Below are 24,414 nucleotides of genomic sequence, written 5' to 3'. Positions count from 1 at the left end.
TCTTTATGATTTTGCCCCTGCGTGTGTTAGATTAGGATATATATTTGATTGATTTCAATTTAGGAAATAGTTAAATATGACAAAAATAATCGACGGTATCTAGGAGGGTTACTCGGTTTTCTTGATAGCATGGTTTTCTCTGGAACCTCACTCATATATATATATATATATATATATATATATATATATATATATATATATAGGGGGAGGTTCAAAAGAGACCGGGGCAAGGCGAGAGACTCGAGAGACCAGCTCTAGAACCGTTGGATCAGTTTTAAATATGTGGCTAGATTTACTATACGTTATATTAGTATAAAACCTGTATAATTCGTATAAGGGCAGTAGATGGAATGGTTTAATTGTTAAAAATAAAAATACGTACGTTTCAGTGTATCAATCATAGATTCATTACCAAACCTTCCTTTTAATTAAAAGATTATGCAGACAATCTACATCCCTGATTGATGCCTGTTCATATTTCTATTTTTTTCTACGTTCATGCTCAAGTCTATCAATGGAGAACAATCGATCTTATCAAGCTTGTTCTGGTATGTATATTTGAATCTATCATTTAAGTTACTGGCTTGTTTTAAACATACAATGGACAGAACAAGTTTTATTCTTATTGTTTTGCAGATGCTTCAAGCAACAGTTTACCCGAGGGTTCCAATCTTTTTGATGGTGTTGATCTTGAGAACCTTGGAAAGGACTGGATTCCCGAATTTCCCGACAGGTCAAAACCTAAAATGGGTCAACGTTTCAGTGATCTTGATCAGGGCTATATCTTTTATAAGGAATACGGCAGACAATCTGGATTCGATGTACGTCGTTCAACCGAAAAGAGTGATAGGTTTGGTAACACTATAACAAAGTATTACGTGTGTTCTAGGTCAGGTAGGCCGGAAGACAAAAATCTTGACGAGAACACAAAAAGAAGAAGAACTATATCAACAAAGTGCGAATGTCATGCAGAACTTGTGCTTGGGATTCACGACGGTGGAGGATTTTTTGTTAAAAAATTTACAGAGGCTCACAATCATCCGTTTGCAGGCAAGGGGGGAATGCAATTCTTGAGGTGCAGCAGGCCCCTCTCTGATTTCCATATGAGGTTCATTGTTGATGCTTCTAAATCAAACATTGGTGCCTCACGAGCCTTTACCATTCTAAAGTCCATGATTGGTTCATATGAGGATATAGGAGCTACTGTTGTTGATTTTAAAAACTTTTCTAGGGATATTAAAAAACATATTGGGAAGCACGATGCTGATATGATTATTCAGAAATTCAAGGATATACAAGATTCATCAGACCCCCATTTTAGATTTGAATACCGAACTGACTCACATAATCATCTAACTCAACTATTCTGGGCAGACGGTCAATGCAGAAAAAATTATGAAGTTTTTGGTGATGCGGTTTCATTTGATGCAACGTATAGGACAAACAGGTATTCTGGTTAATATTTTACGATATATAGTTCGGTAAACAAGTTGCCAACTAATATTTTTTATTTTTTAAAGGTATGGAATGGTTTTTATTCCGCTAGTGGGGATAGATAACCATTGGAAGAGTGTAACTTTTGGTGCAATATTGCTTGAGAAGGAAGATAACGATAACTATATATGGGCCTGTGAATCCTTCAAGAAAGTTTTTGTCAAGAATCCTAAATGTATAATCACAGATCAGGACCTTGCAATGAAGGTTGCTCTCCAAACTTGCTTTCCGTTAGTTAAGCATCGTCTTTGCATGTGGCATATAATGAAAAAATTTCCCTCAAAGGTAGAATATTGTCTTTCCACAGTTTGTGTTCAATCATGTTTGATAGTATGTGTTTCTATAATCAAATCACCACGCAATTCTATATCTGTCTTTCTATACGCTATATTTTTTGTATTAAACAGATAAACTTGTTCTAACTTTTTCTATAATATGTTCTAACTTTTGTTCTAACCGTGATATATCTAGCTTGGTACTGTTTTCTGCGCCGAGTCAGGCTTCATGGAGAAACTTAACCAGTTTATCTGGTCAGATCATATTACTCCAGAAGAGTTTGAACAAGGATGGTCTGATGCTATTGAAGAATTTGACTTGAGTGACAATGTATGGCTCAGGGAAATGTTTGAACTGAGGAATTTTTGGATTCCAGCATACTTTAATGACGAGCCAATGGTTGGCCTTCTCCGAACAACATCTAGATCAGAAAGTTCTAATTTTTATTTTGGCAATTATGTTCAAAGAGGAGACACACTTTCAGAGTTTTATCTCTGTTATCAAAGTGCAATTGACAAACAGAGGAATAACTCGAAGAAATTGACCCACTATGATGATTTCACACCAAAGTTAATAACTGACAGAGAGATTGAGAAGGATGCACTGAGGCTTTACACCAGGGCTATGTTCTATAAAGTACAGGAGGAGATCAAAGCTGGTAGTATGGATATTGTCGTCTTGAGCATGAATTTTTCGGAGAATACAAGAACAATAATGATTCAAGACACATTCAAAAAGGGAATCACTTTCAAGGTTTGTAAGAATGAACATGTTCATTGTTATTTGCAAGAACTACAATGATGTATTTTTATATTTGGTAGGATTTCTATGATTATCCAGCTAAAATGTATCATTTTTCAGGTTGCAGTTAACATGGAGACAAACAATATTGAATGTTCGTGCAAACTTTTCACCAGAGCTGGTTACCTATGCTCTCATGCTTTTTTCTGCCTTGGCATATGTGGAATAAAATTAATACCAAGACAGAATGTATGCAACAGGTGGCTGAAGAATGCCATAGAGCGTTTCAGTACACTAGAACTTGGAGAAATATCTGATACTGGTACAACACAATTATCTAGACGGGTTAAGTCGCAAGATTGTTGGTTTGAATTTCAGGGTTGTCTCAGTGATGCATCTGGGAATCCCGATATTTTGGAGTATATTAGAAGTGGCCTGAGTAGTATGCGTAAGCACATTACAGTGACAATGAAGAAGCCAAGGACACGATTGAATTCTGAACAAATTGAAGAATTAATAGATTCTCGTGTTGTTGAAGAGGTGACCATACAGAATCCTAACAAAAGCAACAACAAAGGCAGCAGAAAAAGGATTGTATCTGGAGCAGAAAAGTCTATTGGCTGTAACAAAAGAAAGAAGAGGAAGTGTGCAACATGCAAGGAATATGCTTTTCATGATTCAAGAACATGTCCTGAAAAAAACTGAATGATCGATTTTGTTTTGTTTGAATTTTTTATATGAATCTGGGTTTGTTAGTTGGAGATTAAACTTTTTTACATTTTTCAATTTTGAATGAATTTGTAGTTGGATCCTATACATTTCTGATTTTATAGTTTTCTTTTAAAGATTCCTTAAACTTATTTACTTTTTTACAGTTCTGAATTTGTAGTTCTCATTTTTACATTTTTTCATTTTGAATAAATTTTGTAATTCTTCCTTTTTTTAGTTATTCTTTCAATTTTTGTTAAACAATTGGTTTAGGAAACTACTTAATGTAGAATATTTTAATGTAAAAAACGTAAAAGTTTACTATAAATATACAAAACTGCTAGAACAACATTTGGAATAGTTAATAGAATCGGTATTATTTGCACTATAGGATTAGTGTGGTTGGCAGAAACTTATTATAGGTAACGGATTAATTGGATGAACATATGGTTAAAATAGAAGGTCTAACAAAATAATATGCCATGTTCAAAACAGAAACAAGTTACCGACATAATTCGTGTCTCACATACCAACAAAATACGTAATTAGATAAAGACAACAGTTCAGCATCATGATGAGTTTGCCTCTGCAATCATGTGCTTGATTTTCAGTCTAACGCTGAATTTGCTCTTTCATTCATCTCTTTAAACGATTTCTTAATAGACTCCATCTTTTCGTCAGGTACATCGCTCTCCTTTGCATACAACATGTGAAGCAAGAAGGTCTGTTGTACTGACTGGTATGAAGCCAGGAGAGAATCCACCAATCTGTGTTTTTCCTGCCAAATAAAGTTGCAGAAGGGAAAATAATTTTTGATGAATAATTATAAAACACACATAACATACTTGGTCAAGTAATCAAAATATAGAACAACATACATTAACAAAATTCTCAGAATCTACACTCACTTGATCCATCCACCCTGAGTGGTTCCCCTGTCAGCAAAAAATGAAAAAAATGAATCACTATAACTATATTCAACGAACATGGTATTTTTAAAAAGATATATGTAACCTGTTCAAAGCATGGTCTTGGAATTTTTCCTTGATCTGGCTTATCACAATGCTCTTCAGACAATTTGGGAAAATCCTGGGCAAACATACATGATTTCTTCTCAAACACCATACAACAGAATATATATGATTTTTTAACTCCAATTTTCAATTTTGAGTTACACCAGAAAGTGTTCTGGTGAACTAAAAAATTTAACATGTACATTTAAGTAAAAAGTTAGCTTGTAGAACATTGTATCGAACTTTAAAAAATAAAATCAGAAACTTTTATGTAACAGACCGAATCAAAGGACGGTCTTGAGGTTCTTGTCCAGTCTCTTCTGCTACATGTCCATTCTTGACCTTTAGAAAACGACTTTACAACAGACAGAAATGACAATTATGTAGTTTTCGTAAAAGAATTCACAAAAAATTGATATGAAGTCATCATCTTTTATGAAAGTTTTAACAAAACCTTTGGAATTAAATCCCAGTCGAGGTCTGCATCAGAACTGTCCATCGTACGCCAAACGTCACCCCCCTTTGAGAATGTTATCAAAAATCAATTTAGACAAGAATTTTTCAAATCATAATCACCATTGATATCATCTAAATAACAAAAACGTAAAAAAATATATATTCAGTTCTACAATAAAAAAAATATAATCTATCATAATACATAGTTTTAGGCTTGAATTGTCTTTGTAATATGCATAAAATTCGATCCTGAACTATATATATTGGTCAAGATAAAATACCATTTGTGTTTTTTCAACATCAGGATTCTGGGTAGATCTTCCAAATGCATCATCATCAACACTACCCTATAAAAGACATTACAATGGACATGATTTGTGTTGTTTAACCTGTCTAAAAAATCAATATGTGGAAGTATCAATTCAGTAAATGTTTTATTTTTAAATTCACCTTTATCCTGCAACTCTGAAGAGTTGTGTAGTCAATGTTTGGCGCTCGCAACTCCCCATCTACCAGGAAAGATCGTTGTATCAAGATCTGTTCCAGCTTGTTCAAACAGTAGTTGTTCCAAGGGAGAAACCTAGGCTTTTCTCTCTCTGAGAAAGTGTTCCTCCCAATGAAACTATCAAGAAACATGTACTGTAAAATCATGAAAAAAAATGTTGTTATGATATATATTAGAAAGCTCATCATCATGGTCAGGAAAAAAACAACCAAAAAAGGTCATACCAGCAGAAAAGGGAGCGAACCCGTGTAGTATCTGGTTTCTTTGTTCTGTAACCAGAACTTGGTAGACTTCTTCAAACATTTAATTACAAACTCACACCAATTATAATTATAACAAGAGTCCAAATCACAACAAAATCCTAACAATTTTTGTCTGATGTACGAATTCGAAGGAGCTTGGCAAAAAAAACCAATTAACAGAGATATGAAGTTTTGTTTGAAATTAAAATCCGCCAGCATGGAATTTTCTACAGCAATAGCCACATCCTTCACCGAAACTCTAAAAGCATTCTTAGAGGTTCCATATTGCTTCCTCCACTCTTTGGCCGGAGTTTCACTTTTAACAAATGGTATTGTCTTCGATCCTAATGGTAACCCAAGAACACGATGAACATCAACATCAGAAATTTCAATAGACATACCGTCTATAACAAACCTGCATGATTCATAATCAAATTTGGTGACAACACCGTAAGACAAATATTTTGGATAGGTATGAAGTTCAAAATCCAAAATGCTCCCAAATCCAGTCTCAGAGATCCATTGTCTCTGTGCACTACTCAAATTTTTAATCATCTCAGAGAAAAGGGATGGACTGTGTTTCATAGACAATTTGTGTCGATCGTTGATGATATCTTCTTCGACTATTTCCAGAACAACTTCTTCTTGCTTTACCTCATGAGTCCTCCTTTTTTTCTCTCGTGCAACCTGAGTGGTTAAGTATTTATATATAATTAGTGTGTTTTTTGTTCTTTTCACACGTAAACATTTTTATAAACCCCTTACCGATACAACATCCTCAGTTCTCTTCCTATCAACACACTGCCTCTTGGGGTTCTTTCTACCACTTCTTAACACATTGTTACCTAACACGATGGAAAAAAACAAAAATGCAACTAATAATTCTTTTCATGGATTTAAAATCATGGTAATGCATAATATATGTTACGTTTTTAATTAAATGCTAAGATCTTACCTGCAGATTTGCAAGCATCTATTAAGCGCATCATATCCATATCAGACCTCCTCTTCCGAGTTCCAGAAGCTGTTTTGTAATACTGTCAGAATAAAAAAGCTATAGACATGTGGATCCTGGTTTTGTAAACTTTCTTACATTCTTTTTGGAACAGATCCAGCAAACCGGTTCTCAATTCCTCAACGTCTTCATCGCTAAACCAAGTTGTTGACATCTAGAAACGGAAATGAATCAACTAATTAGTTAAAAGAATGTTACGGTACAAACGAAGGGTAATTCTTCATTAAGTGTATAACATACAAACGAAGGGTAATCCTTCATTAAATTGAACGTGTGAGGACACATCTTCAAGAATTGAGTTGTATAAAACAACACATAAAATCCGCAGCTTTTGTCATCATCTTGATTTGGAACCTGTGATGTAATATAAAAAAGCCTCAGAAAACATAATTGTAAATGACTTCACCAAGTTTTTCTTCTGAAAAAAACCTCGGGGATTAGAAAAGGAATCGAGTCAATATTCCTCGGAGAACAGTCTCTGTTTGCATATTTGTAAAAAGACTTCAACAACCTAGATTGAAAAAAAAGAATGACCATTATTGAAGTGTATCCTTACACAGGAACAGTACAATTAAGATAAAAAGTCGAGAGGTAGAGGGAAAAAAATACCCTCGAATGAATCCTTCTATCTTTCCTGATACCGAACCTTTTAAAGAATCCAGCAATAACATAGTTGGGCGTTCACCCCCACCCTTTAGATCATTACTTGGGTTGCATAATACTATCAACACCCAGTGATTCCTGAATTTTACCAAAAGTACCATAGGTAATTGTCAATTATTTTCCTTTTTTTTTAAATAAAAATTCACATTAAAAGTTATAAAAGCTTGAATACAGAAGTCCTAAAAACTTACCACAGACATAATGGGAAAAAAACATATTTCATGTGGAAGAATTTGTCCTTCATTAGGCGACTATATATTTTCTCTCTGCCTTTCTTATTGTAATAATAAGATTTTGTTGCCAGTGGATCAACATATAAACATGTTTTGGCTCTCTCTTTGCCCAGTGAAGCCCATAAAAGTCTGGATAAGTTTAAAAAATTAAAGAACTTGAATTTGAGAATATCTTTTCAATTGAGAACATGCAGTCACAAGTAGGTTTTTATAAGTTATCATACCTGAAGTACCGATCTCCCTGATCATCATTCAGCTTGTTTGGATCAGCTAACAAGAAAGATACAAACAATCAATTAGAAAGAATCAATAAAACACACTGATTGTAGAAGTGTTTGAAGTTCTATTTTTCAGACCAAACCTTTTTTACCAGCTCATGAGAAGCTAACCCTCTTTGCCATGGTGTGTGTGTTTAATTGATTTCTTCTGTGTTTTCTTTTGCAACAACAGTTGAGTAAAAGTGTAGTTGTGTTTTTGTAATAACCCGGATTTTAAAAATATTTTTATTAATATTATAAATGATTTTCTTAAAAAGAAAGGAATAAGATTTAATATTTTATTCCAGTATTAATGAGTTTTCAAAGTTTTATATTTAAACCCCGGGTTATTGTGTTATTGATTAATAATTGTATTCTCAAAACTGATTTTCATATATTGTTTTGAAAATTCTGTATGAATATTATGTGAATATATGTGTTATGTGATTAAGTGGTATTGGTGAATTTGTTTGTTAATTAGTTATGATTAATTATTAATATTATATGATTAATATATGAATTTTTGTGAATTTTGTGTTATCTAGTTTATTGAGCTGAATGCTCGTATGTGTTCGTATTCACGAGATTTCAATTTCTAAATGCTCAGGAGAAAATATAGTTTATTTGGATATTTTCATATCGATTTATGGAATGTTAGATGATTTTATAATCGATTTACGGATTTAATTGCGTATATTTATATTTATTTATTAATTATTTGACTTCCGTAAAACCGTCCACTCGTAACGAGGTAGCAAATTTTCTTCCCGGAAGTTTCAACAAAACTGACCTTTAGCCTAATTTGAATATTCCGGACACTTTTCGTGTTTTGACTTTTTCGATCCGGAGTACGGTTTTCCCCGGAGTCGGTCCGGCGGAGTTTTTCGGGTATTTTAATTGTTGATAATTATCCAGTTTGTCTCGATAAACGTGAAACAAGATATTTTGATTATTATATTCATCCTTATCTTGTAATAATTGCAATGGGACCCGCAGACCAATAATTGAGTTAAAAAGCCCCGTTTTGATGATTATCTCGAAAACCAGTACCGATTGGACCCCGCTTTATTAATATAAAGCTATTAAATACGTATTTTCATGTCATAAACGATCCAAAGGGGTACCAATTATTTGTAAATATAAATAGACCTTTCTAGAGCTTATTTTCACCCGTAAAATCATTTCACCAGTTTCTTCTCACGAATACCGAGAGAAACCGAACTGTGTTCTTCGTGTTCTTCGTAATCAAACGAGGATTTGGAGGTGTTATTGGAATCCGATGGAGGTGTATGAATAGTCAAAACGAAGCTATCGACGCGTAGAATCAAGTTTAATCATCCGTTTATATGCAGATTCAACAGGTGATTTTAGATTATTTTTCTAAAATTCGAATTATCAAGATTTAAATAGTGAATTTTTATAAACGTGATTGTTTGATTGTTTTGATGAGTCCATGTTGTAGTACGTGTTTTTCTCGTCGATTTGGTATATCATATGTTGAGTTTTGAGGTCGGCATCATATAGAAAACTGGGTTTGATTCTTTAACTGCGTTTATGAATGTTCTTGAGGTGTTCTTGAATATATTCAATTCGATTTTGGGGCTTTGCAAACGGTTGAATCTGGGGATGTCTGGAGGGTGAAAACAGATAGAATAGGAGATGAGGAATCATTTGGTGGTCTCAAAAAGTATGGTGGTTTCGTTTTTAAAGCACGCCGGAGCTTGAAAGCTCGACGGCGGCGAAAAACTTTGGCCAGATTTTACGGCCAATTTCTACCTTGTTTGATGATTTTGATTGCAAGAACGAGTTTTGGGTAGCATATAGAGTTTATCTGGAGAGTTTTGGAGCCAACGGTGGCCGGAATCGCCACCTCCGGCGAAGCCACGGCGGCGACTGCAATAATTGCAGTTTCGTCCCTGCACTTTTGGAGGTGGTGAAGTGCAGCCACCGAAGTTTGGTTTCTTTCATATTGAACCCTGAACTTTCAAAATGTTGCAGATTCCACCCTGCGACAAAACTTTTAAAATCTTGCAGATAAAACCTTGTGATTTTCAAAATGTTTTTAATCATTTATTTAATTTCAACAATGCTTTTTAATTGTTTATTAATTCAAAAATAAATCTAAATTAGTTTGTTAATTAATTTTAATTAGTAATTAATTATTTTAATTAGTCAATTAATTTAAATATTAATTGATTAATTATTTTAATTAATTATTAATTGATTTTAATTGATTAATTAATTGGATTTAATTAATCCTTTTTGATTTAAAAATTCCGAAAAATAGTTTCGAGCTTTAAAATATTTTTCCAAATTATGTTCAAGGCTCGACAATTGTTTATGAATGATTTCAAGTCCAGTTTTGAGCATCCGGACTTGATTATTTATTCAAAAAGTGATTCTTTTATCGATTTTAATTCCGAAAAATGTTTAAAAATTTTGGAAAATTCCCGAAAAATCAGTTTTAACCCAAGACTTGATTTAATATCAATTGGGAGGGGAAACCTTATGTGTTGTGTGTTGTCTGCTATTGGTTGGATGTGTTATGTGCCGATAGGAGAGTGAGAAAACTGTTTTGAGCATAACTTTTGATCCGTAAGTCGGAATCAAGTGAAACGAAAGAGAGACAGAAGCTTATAACGTCTATTTTAATATGATGTGACTATATGGCTGAGTCTATAAGGTGAATAATTGTTGATAAGTATGCATAATGTGATAATATGTGATCTAAGTGCTATCAAGTGATGATTATGTGAAGTACGTGTTAGTTTTGATATTGTGAAGTGATAAATGATTCGTACGATTGATATTGGATAAGAATATATGGATTATAGTTATTGGATTTTGTTGGTTGATTAATGATTGAGATAGGATAATAGGTGGATAGTCTTATACATAGACGAGACGATGTCGGATTTTCGATAAGGATTTATATGATAATTGATTGGTGATATGTTATGTGGAATATGATTGACTATATGTTAGAGTCAAAGCATGCTTATGTGTTACGTGGTATCTGATAAGTTTAAAGGGGTATATAAGTGGGTATCGGTATACGTGATATGTATATGCGATATATTGTTTAGTGACTATAGTATTATCTTATTCTCGTAAAGGATTTGGACGAGACGTGTACGCTCGAAGACGTCAGGAAGTCGAAATGGTATTGCAAAGCGAATAAGGGATGAATCGAGTAAGCGAAGCGAAGTGGCGAATAGAGTATAGCTAGAGATGGTCTAGAAATTACGAGATGCATAGATTGTGAAAGTTGAAAGATGAGATAGAGATGTGAGATTGGAGTCAGATTTAAGGCAAGTATCCTACACCCTGCTTTTGGATATATTGCATATTCTGATCCATTCTTTTCTATATGTGTTGCAAGTATCCTAAACCTTTCTCTTGGATATATTGCAAATATTCTGATCCATTCCTTTGGTATATGTTTCAAGTATTCATACCTTTCTTTTCAATGTTTGAAAGTGCGAGTATTCTTACCCATTCTTTCTAATCTTCAAGTTTCTAAAGAATTTCCGTTTTACAAATTAATTCGAAGTTCAGATTGTCATTGAAGCATGTGTTGCTCAGTGATAGTTAGAGCTTTGAATGAATTGGGATCTTCTTGATTATTCAACCCGCCATTGTCATGCTGGTTTAGCAGGCTAAATTCAGTTGCTTAGCCGATAATGGAGGATACTGAATAGTCGAGGATTTCCTGAACTGTGATTTATGAAATGATGGATCATGATTTATGAATAGATTATTATCAAAGTTTGAATTGGAATTATTCTGTTGTTGATGATATTTATGATGATGTTCTGTTAATTTATATTGGCTTCTTGAATTGAATTAGAGAATTGGATTATTGTTTTTATATAAACCTGTGGACCAGATTCGTGGTCATGTTAGGCCAATGAGTGCCTTGGATCCAGTGATAGAGCATGGCGGGGCCTGCTCGGGGTTAGTGCGGAACTGATCAGCTGCCTAACCTTGGTTTTACTTAAAATGTGATAGTCCAATTCAATAATTCTTTGGAAAGATTGAATTTCTCAGTTTAAATGCTGCAAGGTATTGTAAATCATTCTATACAATACCATGAACTCATGAACTCAGGTTGAATCCTCTTATATCTTGAACTCGTGAACTTCTATTATATCATTTCAGAACTATCATTGTTTATTATTACTTGCTGAGCATTGTTGCTCACCCTTGCTATTCCTTTCTAACCATTTCAGAAAGGCTTAAAGATGAGTGGCTAGACCGTGATGGTGAATAAGGCTAATGCTAGGCGAGGAGACAGAGTTGAGGATCCAGTGATCGAGGAGTGTTCAGGGAAGTTGATAAGGGTTGTGCTAGCTAGAGTTATGCTATGAAGATTCAGATGTAAGACATGGCTGGAGTAGGTTGACAGTGATTCTTCTTATCGAAGATGATCTGATTTGGTAAGAGAAGTTGTGTAATATTAGTGGTGGATTCTAATTTCAATACTGTAACCTGGATGCGATCCTGTTGCTTTTAGGGGGTTTAAATGTTCTCTTTCGAATCATTTATTAAAGTTTAAATATTCTCTTGAAATTCTCCTATTATGGCTTTCAAGTTACAAATTCAGGTTTTGAAATCATTTGATTTGTGTTCTCTTTCAAATCTTTTATTAAATGTTTTCAAGTTTTAAATTCTCTGATTTGATTATCATAAAAAAAAAAAAAATAAATAAAAAAAAAAATACAGGGTTTCAAAAGTGTTTAAAAATGGGTTTTGTGTGGTGACGTCAGAATCCAGGCCCCCGGATTCTCGGGCTGTCACAGTTGGTATCAGAGCAACAGGTTATAAGTATTTGAAATTAGAATATAGATCATAGTTATAGGTTTTCTAGAGAAGAATGTGGTGTAACCTCACATAGAGGTATGGTCAGACTATCTAGGAATAGTCTAGGTATCTGAGAGAAGACTAGAGTCTAGTTAGATGATTAAGTGGAGTGTTTATGTTTAGAAAGATTAGGATTTCTAAGTCTAGACACTTGGATTTTAGTATGTTGACTCATTGAGATGATGAATTGTGAGAAAGGTCAAGATTAGACCTAGATAGAAAGGTTTGATAATGAATGTTTAAGTTGAGATTGGTAAAGATGCAGAGTTCAGAGTATTCTGACTATACTGCATATTTGAAACTGGATTATCATATTGATTTGAGGATGATATAAATGCATGGTTCATAGTATGTTGACCATGTCAGATATTTGGAAGATGTATATTGTTTTGAGTGAGGATATGAAGAGTAAGTGTAGAGTATGAGTTGTATTGGATTAGAAGGAGAGATTGGTTGATAGGTGAGAAGTGAATGATAGAGAGTACGTGGAATTGAGTCCAGTTATTAGAGATGATGTCTACGAGTAAGTTAGAACGTTAGTCCTCGACGACGACGCTTTAAGTAAGCGGGACAAGGTGGGCCCATAACCCACAGGGCGACGATTCAGAAAATCGAAGAGATGCTACGTGTTGTGTTATGGACTTCAAAGGCAACTGGATGAAGCATGAGAACGTGCACTACATGGGCGAGAGTTATTACGAACGATAACGTCTACGATGACATCTTATGAGGCTATTACGAGTCAAATCGATTGATCATCAAGAATATTGAAAAGAAGACATATATCGTACAATGATTTAGTGAAGTAGAGTCGGAATCTGAGAAGACCTTGGCAATACCTCTCTTCAACTAAAGATTCTTTTGATTGTTTTCTCATCAGTGAGATATTATCATGATATCTTTTCTACAAAAGTTTTGGTAAATGAGATCTTCAATTTCTCAATTTCTAAGATGACATTGATATTGATTATTGGTATGAGTTGGAAAGCAAAGATGTGTGATAAAGGTTTGTTGTGAAGAGATAGTGATGTTCCTTGATATTGTTTGACATTTCTTGACATCCCTTGATACCCTTTCATCTACCTTGATATTCCTTAGTGTTCTTTGATATTGTTGATATTCCTTGATATTCTCTGGTATTCCTTAACATTTCTTCAATTTGATTGGGATGAACAACCCTATTTATAGGGGACACAAGGTATACCTGTCTGTGTGATAGGAGTTGGATGGGACGCCATCACTTGTGTGTGTTGTGATTACAAGAAGGTTAACAACCTTTAGTAGTGTCTAATGTGGACACGCAACACCAAGTTCGTTGATCATATAGATCTCTCAGTCACTCCTTTATTCAAATGTGATCTACCTTGAAAACATTTTTGTTCTATTCAAAATTCCAAAAGATTGATTCTTGGGAAATGAATTTTGCAATTGTAAAAGTGTGATTCTCTTATATTTTTAAAGTCAAAGGTATGCCAAGATCGATCAAAGGTGTATGATGATACGTTATGACGAAGCGTATAGTGGAATCTTATAAGTGATACGTTTGAATTCTCTTTGCGGATTCCGAGGACGGAATCCTTATAAGGGGGGTAGAATGTAATATCCCATGTTTTAAAATTAGTTTATGATTATTATAGATCTAATATGTTGATATTATTGTTGGCTTTAATGGAATAGTGATATGATTATGTGAAAAGTGTGAATGTGATTATTTCTGTTATTTGGATTAATATGGATTTTACAGATTTTTCGTCCTCCATCTTTCTTTGATTCCGAGGACGGAATCCCTATAAGGAGGGTAGATTGTAATAACCCGGATTTTAAAAATATTTTTATTAATATTATAAATGATTTTCTTAAAAAGAAAGGAATAAGATTTAATATTTTATTCCAGTATTAATGAGTTTTCAAAGTTTTATATTTAAACCCCGGGTTATTGTGTTATTGATTAATAATTGTATTCTCAAAACTGATTTTCATATATTGTTTTGAAAATTCTGTATGAATATTATGTGAATATATGTGTTATGTGATTAAGTGGTATTGGTGAATTTGTTTGTTAATTAGTTATGATTAATTATTAATATTATATGATTAATATATGAATTTTTGTGAATTTTGTGTTATCTAGTTTATTGAGCTGAATGCTCGTATGTGTTCGTATTCACGAGATTTCAATTTCTAAATGCTCAGGAGAAAATATAGTTTATTTGGATATTTTCATATCGATTTATGGAATGTTAGATGATTTTATAATCGATTTACGGATTTAATTGCGTATATTTATATTTATTTATTAATTATTTGACTTCCGTAAAACCGTCCACTCGTAACGAGGTAGCAAATTTTCTTCCCGGAAGTTTCAACAAAACTGACCTTTAGCCTAATTTGAATATTCCGGACACTTTTCGTGTTTTGACTTTTTCGATCCGGAGTACGGTTTTCCCCGGAGTCGGTCCGGCGGAGTTTTTCGGGTATTTTAATTGTTGATAATTATCCAGTTTGTCTCGATAAACGTGAAACAAGATATTTTGATTATTATATTCATCCTTATCTTGTAATAATTGCAATGGGACCCGCAGACCAATAATTGAGTTAAAAAGCCCCGTTTTGATGATTATCTCGAAAACCAGTACCGATTGGACCCCGCTTTATTAATATAAAGCTATTAAATACGTATTTTCATGTCATAAACGATCCAAAGGGGTACCAATTATTTGTAAATATAAATAGACCTTTCTAGAGCTTATTTTCACCCGTAAAATCATTTCACCAGTTTCTTCTCACGAATACCGAGAGAAACCGAACTGTGTTCTTCGTGTTCTTCGTAATCAAACGAGGATTTGGAGGTGTTATTGGAATCCGATGGAGGTGTATGAATAGTCAAAACGAAGCTATCGACGCGTAGAATCAAGTTTAATCATCCGTTTATATGCAGATTCAACAGGTGATTTTAGATTATTTTTCTAAAATTCGAATTATCAAGATTTAAATAGTGAATTTTTATAAACGTGATTGTTTGATTGTTTTGATGAGTCCATGTTGTAGTACGTGTTTTTCTCGTCGATTTGGTATATCATATGTTGAGTTTTGAGGTCGGCATCATATAGAAAACTGGGTTTGATTCTTTAACTGCGTTTATGAATGTTCTTGAGGTGTTCTTGAATATATTCAATTCGATTTTGGGGCTTTGCAAACGGTTGAATCTGGGGATGTCTGGAGGGTGAAAACAGATAGAATAGGAGATGAGGAATCATTTGGTGGTCTCAAAAAGTATGGTGGTTTCGTTTTTAAAGCACGCCGGAGCTTGAAAGCTCGACGGCGGCGAAAAACTTTGGCCAGATTTTACGGCCAATTTCTACCTTGTTTGATGATTTTGATTGCAAGAACGAGTTTTGGGTAGCATATAGAGTTTATCTGGAGAGTTTTGGAGCCAACGGTGGCCGGAATCGCCACCTCCGGCGAAGCCACGGCGGCGACTGCAATAATTGCAGTTTCGTCCCTGCACTTTTGGAGGTGGTGAAGTGCAGCCACCGAAGTTTGGTTTCTTTCATATTGAACCCTGAACTTTCAAAATGTTGCAGATTCCACCCTGCGGCAAAACTTTTAAAATCTTGCAGATAAAACCTTGTGATTTTCAAAATGTTTTTAATCATTTATTTAATTTCAACAATGCTTTTTAATTGTTTATTAATTCAAAAATAAATCTAAATTAGTTTGTTAATTAATTTTAATTAGTAATTAATTATTTTAATTAGTCAATTAATTTAAATATTAATTGATTAATTATTTTAATTAATTATTAATTGATTTTAATTGATTAATTAATTGGATTTAATTAATCCTTTTTGATTTAAAAATTCCGAAAAATAGTTTCGAGCTTTAAAATATTTTTCCAAATTATGTTCAAGGCTCGACAATTGTTTATGAATGATTTCAAGTCCAGTTTTGAGCATCCGGACTTGATTATTTATTCAAAAAGTGATTCTTTTATCGATTTTAATTCCGAAAAATGTTTAAAAATTTTGGAAAATTCCCGAAAAATCAGTTTTAACCCAAGACTTGATTTAATATCAATTGGGAGGGGAAACCTTATGTGTTGTGTGTTGTCTGCTATTGGTTGGATGTGTTATGTGCCGATAGGAGAGTGAGAAAACTGTTTTGAGCATAACTTTTGATCCGTAAGTCGGAATCAAGTGAAACGAAAGAGAGACAGAAGCTTATAACGTCTATTTTAATATGATGTGACTATATGGCTGAGTCTATAAGGTGAATAATTGTTGATAAGTATGCATAATGTGATAATATGTGATCTAAGTGCTATCAAGTGATGATTATGTGAAGTACGTGTTAGTTTTGATATTGTGAAGTGATAAATGATTCGTACGATTGATATTGGATAAGAATATATGGATTATAGTTATTGGATTTTGTTGGTTGATTAATGATTGAGATAGGATAATAGGTGGATAGTCTTATACATAGACGAGACGATGTCGGATTTTCGATAAGGATTTATATGATAATTGATTGGTGATATGTTATGTGGAATATGATTGACTATATGTTAGAGTCAAAGCATGCTTATGTGTTACGTGGTATCTGATAAGTTTAAAGGGGTATATAAGTGGGTATCGGTATACGTGATATGTATATGCGATATATTGTTTAGTGACTATAGTATTATCTTATTCTCGTAAAGGATTTGGACGAGACGTGTACGCTCGAAGACGTCAGGAAGTCGAAATGGTATTGCAAAGCGAATAAGGGATGAATCGAGTAAGCGAAGCGAAGTGGCGAATAGAGTATAGCTAGAGATGGTCTAGAAATTACGAGATGCATAGATTGTGAAAGTTGAAAGATGAGATAGAGATGTGAGATTGGAGTCAGATTTAAGGCAAGTATCCTACACCCTGCTTTTGGATATATTGCATATTCTGATCCATTCTTTTCTATATGTGTTGCAAGTATCCTAAACCTTTCTCTTGGATATATTGCAAATATTCTGATCCATTCCTTTGGTATATGTTTCAAGTATTCATACCTTTCTTTTCAATGTTTGAAAGTGTGAGTATTCTTACCCATTCTTTCTAATCTTCAAGTTTCTAAAGAATTTCCGTTTTACAAATTAATTCGAAGTTCAGATTGTCATTGAAGCATGTGTTGCTCAGTGATAGTTAGAGCTTTGAATGAATTGGGATCTTCTTGATTATTCAACCCGCCATTGTCATGCTGGTTTAGCAGGCTAAATTCAGTTGCTTAGCCGATAATGGAGGATACTGAATAGTCGAGGATTTCCTGAACTGTGATTTATGAAATGATGGATCATGATTTATGAATAGATTATTATCAAAGTTTGAATTGGAATTATTCTGTTGTTGATGATATTTATGATGATGTTCTGTTAATTTATATTGGCTTCTTGAATTGAATTAGAGAATTGGATTATTGTTTTTATATAAACCTGTGGACCAGATTCGTGGTCATGTTAGGCCAATGAGTGCCTTGGATCCAGTGATAGAGCATGGCGGGGCCTGCTCGGGGTTAGTGCGGAACTGATCAGCTGCCTAACCTTGGTTTTACTTAAAATGTGATAGTCCAATTCAATAATTCTTTGGAAAGATTGAATTTCTCAGTTTAAATGCTGCAAGGTATTGTAAATCATTCTATACAATACCATGAACTCATGAACTCAGGTTGAATCCTCTTATATCTTGAACTCGTGAACTTCTATTATATCATTTCAGAACTATCATTGTTTATTATTACTTGCTGAGCATTGTTGCTCACCCTTGCTATTCCTTTCTAACCATTTCAGAAAGGCTTAAAGATGAGTGGCTAGACCGTGATGGTGAATAAGGCTAATGCTAGGCGAGGAGACAGAGTTGAGGATCCAGTGATCGAGGAGTGTTCAGGGAAGTTGATAAGGGTTGTGCTAGCTAGAGTTATGCTATGAAGATTCAGATGTAAGACATGGCTGGAGTAGGTTGACAGTGATTCTTCTTATCGAAGATGATCTGATTTGGTAAGAGAAGTTGTGTAATATTAGTGGTGGATTCTAATTTCAATACTGTAACCTGGATGCGATCCTGTTGCTTTTAGGGGGTTTAAATGTTCTCTTTCGAATCATTTATTAAAGTTTAAATATTCTCTTGAAATTCTCCTATTATGGCTTTCAAGTTACAAATTCAGGTTTTGAAATCATTTGATTTGTGTTCTCTTTCAAATCTTTTATTAAATGTTTTCAAGTTTTAAATTCTCTGATTTGATTATCATAAAAAAAAAAAAAAATAAAAAAAAAAATACAGGGTTTCAAAAGTGTTTAAAAATGGGTTTTGTGTGGTGACGTCAGAATCCAGGCCCCCGGATTCTCGGGCTGTCACAGTTTTGTCCAAAAAAGAAAATGGATAAAGAACACCGGGAGTATTTGATTAATAGATTTTTTTGTAATGATCAATAATTGCGGCAGTACAGCACATAATAAGGGTGATTTGGAACAGTAAAGACATTAGTCTCTAAAAACCGGCATTCTTAAGACCATTTAACAGATTAAGTTTACTAAGACATATTTAATGCTCTATTTAATATTGTTTCCAATTGTGGAATTTGGAATCTAATTACAATTTGTCAAACAAGTCAAATCATTTGCTGACTCTGCAAATTGGTTTCAAAGTGTGATATAATTAAATTAGACGTAATGTGAATACTCATTCGAAATTTAGCAAATGTCTAAGGAACACAAAAAAGATAAGCACCATGAATGTATAAAAATAATCAATTACAATCAGGACCAGAGGCATTTATAATACAAAACACGTTACAAAAATGAACTTTAAAAAGTAGAGAGTAATAGTATGTATTGATTTTGTAAGAAATATAAACATTGAAAACATTGGATAAATAAAAAAACGGGGCATTTATTTTTTTATATAGGTGTTTTAAATATGAACCTACTAAATATAACATTTTACGAAATCCATTTTGTTGCAACCTTTTACGCATTCATCACACAACTGTGTACACATAAGTATAATTTTTACATTAATAGATTTTTTCACTAGTATCTACCTATTGATACGGTTACACTTTTCATTATTTCTAATTTTTTCCCAAATTTATTTAATATATCACAGAATTTAAATTTTGTTAACTTTCACTTAGCATACTATTAGTTTAACATTTAATTTTGTAGAATATTTGTTTTCTCATAGTTTTTGTATAGCAGTTGCATACTGCCATATTTACTGCTGATATTATTTTTTTTTAAAACATAGAGGTGGAATTATTTTTCTTGGCCTATTCCATTGTACTCGGCGTTCTTTCATGGTCTGGTAACACGTAGAACACTCTAAAGAATCGTATTATCAAGACACATGTTATTTAATACTTTACATCGAACTAAAATTTAAAAAATCGAAAAAGATTTTTGCCTTTTTTCCTGTGAGTTTTATATTGGTATGACATCTAGACCAAAAATACATCATAAAAAAACGTTTTTGCTTTTGTAATTTATAACCGAGTCATGTAGTATTTGGAACACTTTGAAGAGATCCATTCTAGAACAGAACATGGATCAAAACCGCTCTTTTAGCTTATCTTTTAGCCTATCAGAATAATTCTCATAAAAAAATAAAATTTGTTCAGAGTGACACTGTATCTCTTAATTTTATAACCCATATTATAATTCATAAAAACGATTCCATAGGATGATCATTATAGAAATCCTATTTTTCATTCGTTCCAATATATATCATATTTCGTTACGGAGATATTATGAAATTGAAATGTCCAAGAAAGTAAACATCATATGGAATAAAAATACAGAAAAAACTATTAAAAGAACTAGCTGTAGAAAAGAGGAAGTACTCATTGTTTTTTTAGGACGAGAAATACCAATCTGCTGCAAGTTCTGGAAAAATATCCGATGGGCAACACCTTAGACGAGTAATTGGGACTCTTTTCTCGTAAGAATACGCTGACATTCTGATAGCCATTAGGTTCGATGATCTCTCCACATACCGAAGTACACAAGATTGGTGTGCCAAATCTTTTAACCTACGAATGTTTAATAAGATATCTGAATATTCGGAGTTTTGGTTAGGGTTATTCACAAGATAAACAGCTGATGCTGAATCTGACTCGACCTCAATGTATCTTGCATTTTCCTCGTCGGCCATCTTAAATCCATAGTATATTGCCAACAGATCTGTATAAATAGGCTCTGAATATTCTACTATCCCGTAATATCCACAGGAAAAATGACCCGACCTTGACCTCATGAGACATCCGATTGTAGATGAGCGAATACCTTCATCACTATGACCACTTACATTGATCTTCCAAAAACCAGCGGGCGGTTTATTCCATGGGGCCATTCCTACTAGAAAAAAAAAATATGAAATAAACAAATAGTTAAGATCTCTTTATATAGGTGGTCGAAAAAATTCTGTAAACACAGAATTTATGTCAAGTATAAAAACGTTGATATTCTTTCCATAAACTGTGATTTTTCATTGAAAAACTGTATCACATGCATTAATTCATTAAATACGTTTTTTTGCTTACGAAGAGTTTTTTTGGGGATAAGCATATATTCCACAACGATTTTTGTGTACGATGCTTCAATGAAAAGACAAAAAATCAAAAAAATAACCTGTTTTCTTGCCCTTATAATTTTTTTGTGTTATTTTATTTATATTATAACGGTTTGGCTAGTGTGTGCTCATGGGCACATTCTAAGCGCGGAAATTTTTGTATTTTTGGGAGATTTTGATTGGTTTTTGGTTGGTGTATTTGCAGGGGGGTCCACCATTATCATTAGATAGGAGCCAATCAAGATGATTCCATAGAAAAACCGATATTATAAACATTTGATTCCAACGGAATACAAATGTTTGTGTCCTCTTAACGCTTCCAATTAAAAATGTTCTATAATGACACATTAAACATAGCTCTATTTAACAATTAATAGAAATCATGCAAAGCTTGGGGTGACATGAAAAACATTTAAGCTAACACTTCGATATGCACAGTAATCTGCTACAAGTTTCAAGGTTTCATTTAGCTAGGTTTCTTTTTAGTGTTCTTCGTTTATCTTGAGCACAGTAACAAACACATTATACCAAAAATTTTACATGTTTTTAGTTATCGAACAACATTAAACTTTATATTGGATTTCATTTTCAAAAAATAAATTAGTTTTTATATTTTTTTGAATTCACTTTTGTGGGATCATCAAGTTTGTTTATTGAACAAATTAACGATCGTTTAAAAAATTCAAAAAAATTTAATATTAAATATATATTATTTAATATTCAGTTTTCCGGGAACACGTTAAAGAATTATAACTTTTATTATGATCTTTGATGTGGAACAAAGTGATAGTTGATCATTATCAAACATATGGTGAAACTATTCAATTAAACGATTCTAAAGTTTAAATTTTTTATCATTTTAAATATGGTTAACGTCAATTAACTCAGCATTTATTTCGACTCATCTGTTTTCTGATAAATTCAAAATTCTATTCATCTTTTTTACCGGATCTGTTCTACCTGGAAACCTTAACGAATATTAACGAATTCAAAAAGACTTCCCATTATTAATAAATTCCTTTTTGTTAGTTGTTAAAAATTCCATATTTTGTCTAGACTCAATCAATTAAAAACTGAAAAGGAATTTTTTTTTTCCAATAACATAACCCCGTTCTTTTTTTTTTTGTGTTAATATATAACTTGATTAATGGTTATTTTTTAAAATTCAAAAAATATTAGTCATCTTACATGGATAACGCCATAAAAGATGCTCAAAACTCATTTTTTTCTCTGTTCAATGTTTTTTTAATATCATCGCATGTGTATTAACTGGAGAAGATTAAAAGATTAAGCCCCAAAAAAAAAAATTAACTTGTTCAAGGATGTATATTAACAGGAGAAGATTAAAAGATTGACAAAGAACACAAAATAAAATACATATAAAAAAACCTATTCTTTCTTCTGTTCTCCTTCATCCCTGGGAACTTGGCTTCCTTCACCGTGTTCCAACTTTCTTTTCTTACCGATTTGGGGTGGCGCGAACTTAGTTGGATCTATCATGTGAAGACCGAGGGCCTGTTGCTCGTCCCTGTGTCTCTTAAGTAAATCTATCATCCTTTCATTGTTTGAGTGGTGTATCTCAAGCAACTTAATCTTATCTTTCAGCCTTTTGTTTTCTTCCTCCAGAAGTGTGACGGTTTCTTTCATCTTGGTGTTCTCCTTGATAGTATCCAGAATGATCTTATCTGCTTCTGAAGACATTATGTAAAATAGAACTCTCGGTAGGATCTGTGGTTGTGACTTGATTTTTTTATGCGGTTACATAGTTCTGATTGTGGTTTTATATAGCAAGGAGCAAGTAACTTTTGGAATTCAGTCACGTCTCCCCTGATGGACCCTACGGCTTCACATACGACTTAATAATAATTTTTACATTTTAATACATTCATGTATCTGTTTACCATGGATTGTACTGTAGGTTAACCAGCATCTAATCATTTTTATCAATATTCAGTGTACATTTTTTACACCTAAAATCGAATTATTTATTTTGGGTTAGAAAATCGGTTTTTCTTACCACTCTGTTTATTCAAATTTAATATAAACTCGTAGTATTTGATATAAATAGGATGTTTCTGTTTTGAATAAGAATGTTTATATTTTTTAAAATTTTTAGTTTGCAACAATTAGGGATTAAAAAAACCATATTTTTCAATGAGGTTCTTTGTGTTGTTCATGTAGAGCATTAAAAAAATAAAAGTTAATCTATCAAGCAGAAACACACTAGTAACTTGACTTTAGGGGACTGTCCCATATCATCGCTTTTTAATTAAAGTTTGTTATGATAACTCACTAAAGAGAACACTAGTAAATGGTACTAGTACGCAAAAAAGAATCTCTCATAGAACAGAAAACGGAGGGTTGCATGCGTCTTGAAAAAAACACCTACTCGACTACATAGACTTTTTTTAACCTTCTCATAATGAACAAGATTTCACTTGGATCCCGAAAAAGCATTAATTTTATTTTCTTGGATCCCTTTTATAAACTGAAAAAATAAATTGACTTGGATTAAATGCATGTACTGTCAGCTTCAAATGAATAGCCGCATTAAAAAAATCAGACTCTTGAATTTTTTTGAAACTGACTCTAAGGTTAAATTTATTAAGTGCATAAATCTGTTAAAACGAAAATCCTTGTTTTCTATTTTTTAATGAGAACTTAATTTTGTGTTCGAGAATACTGTTTTCCGCTTGAAGCGTCTTGATTCTTTCCTCCATTGAAGCATTCTCATTAGTAAGTTGTAAGAGATTCATCTGTGTGTTTGAATCCATCTTTGTTTTTTTGAGAGAGAAGTGCTTGAGGATGTTTTTTAGATTGGTTTTTTGGAAAGTTGAATGGGGAGTTTTTGTTCTTACTCGGATGCCTTTTATAGACTTCAAAAAATAAACCGGCTATTGGATTACATTCAGGAACTGTCTTCAAACAATGTATAAACGCATTAAACAAATCTGACTCTTGACTCTTCAAACTGACTCTTTACTTCACTAAGTGCAACCATCTGTTTTAATAAAAAAAATGATTATTTATTTTTTAATATCTAGTTTTCTTATCTCACATAACACGTTATCTTAATTGTTGGACTGTCGATTACAATTAAGATATTTTTGTGAAATATAATCATTTTAATAATTTTTAACATAAATTTCTTGCACGAAGAATCATATTTTTTGACGTAATCTCTATGTTAAATTTTGTTTCAAAAAATATATATGACTGCTCTGACAGGTGGTTCTATTTTTGTAGAAAATTGAATGCACGAGAAATAGCAAGCATAGTTTAGATCTCCATATCTTTTCTATAGAGTGTTCTATTGAAATCAATAAAAAGAATCTCAAAAATAAAAATAAAAAT

General features: G+C 32.9%; 2 protein-coding genes and 3 long non-coding RNA genes across 7 annotated transcripts; 3 read left to right on the top strand and 2 right to left on the bottom strand.

The window, feature by feature from the left end:
* Window positions 1-231: 231 nt before the first annotated feature.
* On the top strand, window positions 232-3,216 carry LOC108221417 (protein FAR1-RELATED SEQUENCE 5-like). Its single transcript, XM_064082000.1, has 5 exons — window positions 232-548; window positions 637-1,447; window positions 1,521-1,701; window positions 1,966-2,523; window positions 2,632-3,216. The coding sequence occupies exons 1-5, from the start codon at window positions 515-517 to the stop codon at window positions 3,214-3,216; spliced, it is 2,169 nt and encodes a 722-aa protein (XP_063938070.1). The 5' UTR covers window positions 232-514.
* Window positions 3,217-6,528: 3,312 nt separating this feature from the next.
* On the bottom strand, window positions 6,529-6,961 carry LOC135147833 (uncharacterized). Its single transcript, XR_010285685.1, has 3 exons — window positions 6,880-6,961; window positions 6,691-6,804; window positions 6,529-6,604 (listed from the first exon to the last, which is right to left on the bottom strand). It is a non-coding gene; the product is annotated as an uncharacterized LOC135147833 (long non-coding RNA).
* A 1,182-nt stretch (window positions 6,962-8,143) lies between these two features.
* LOC135147651 (uncharacterized) lies at window positions 8,144-12,183 on the top strand. 2 transcript variants are annotated; one of them, XR_010285339.1, is made up of 3 exons: window positions 8,144-8,964; window positions 10,720-10,914; window positions 11,836-12,183. It is a non-coding gene; the product is annotated as an uncharacterized LOC135147651 (long non-coding RNA). The 2 variants fall into 2 exon arrangements; XR_010285338.1 differs by lacking the exon at window positions 8,144-8,964 and having other exon boundaries at window positions 10,081-10,914.
* Window positions 12,184-14,592: 2,409 nt separating this feature from the next.
* LOC135147655 (uncharacterized) lies at window positions 14,593-18,632 on the top strand. Of its 2 annotated transcripts, XR_010285361.1 has the most exons (3): window positions 14,593-15,413; window positions 17,169-17,363; window positions 18,285-18,632. It is a non-coding gene; the product is annotated as an uncharacterized LOC135147655 (long non-coding RNA). The 2 variants fall into 2 exon arrangements; XR_010285360.1 differs by lacking the exon at window positions 14,593-15,413 and having other exon boundaries at window positions 16,530-17,363.
* Window positions 18,633-20,343: 1,711 nt separating this feature from the next.
* Window positions 20,344-20,841, bottom strand: LOC108194767 (uncharacterized). The gene has a single exon (XM_017361705.2). The coding sequence runs from the start codon at window positions 20,839-20,841 to the stop codon at window positions 20,344-20,346; it is 498 nt and encodes a 165-aa protein (XP_017217194.2).
* Window positions 20,842-24,414: the final 3,573 nt, after the last annotated feature.

The sequence above is a fragment of the Daucus carota genome, chromosome 7 (assembly GCF_001625215.2).
Source record: "Daucus carota subsp. sativus chromosome 7, DH1 v3.0, whole genome shotgun sequence".
Classification (NCBI taxonomy): Eukaryota; Viridiplantae; Streptophyta; class Magnoliopsida; order Apiales; family Apiaceae; genus Daucus; species Daucus carota.
The sequence above is the reverse complement of the archived record's forward strand: the minus strand, read 5'-3'. Positions and strand labels throughout refer to the sequence as shown.

Coding starts and splice junctions, on each gene's coding strand:
- LOC108221417 (XM_064082000.1), top strand. CDS start 515: ATGGAGAACAATCGATCTTATCAAGCTTGTTCTG. Junction 549..636: donor ATCTTATCAAGCTTGTTCTG/GTATGTATATTT, acceptor ATTGTTTTGCAG/ATGCTTCAAGCAACAGTTTA. Junction 2,524..2,631: donor AAAAGGGAATCACTTTCAAG/GTTTGTAAGAAT, acceptor ATCATTTTTCAG/GTTGCAGTTAACATGGAGAC.
- LOC108194767 (XM_017361705.2), bottom strand. CDS start 20,841: ATGGCCCCATGGAATAAACCGCCCGCTGGTTTTTGGAAGATCAATGTA.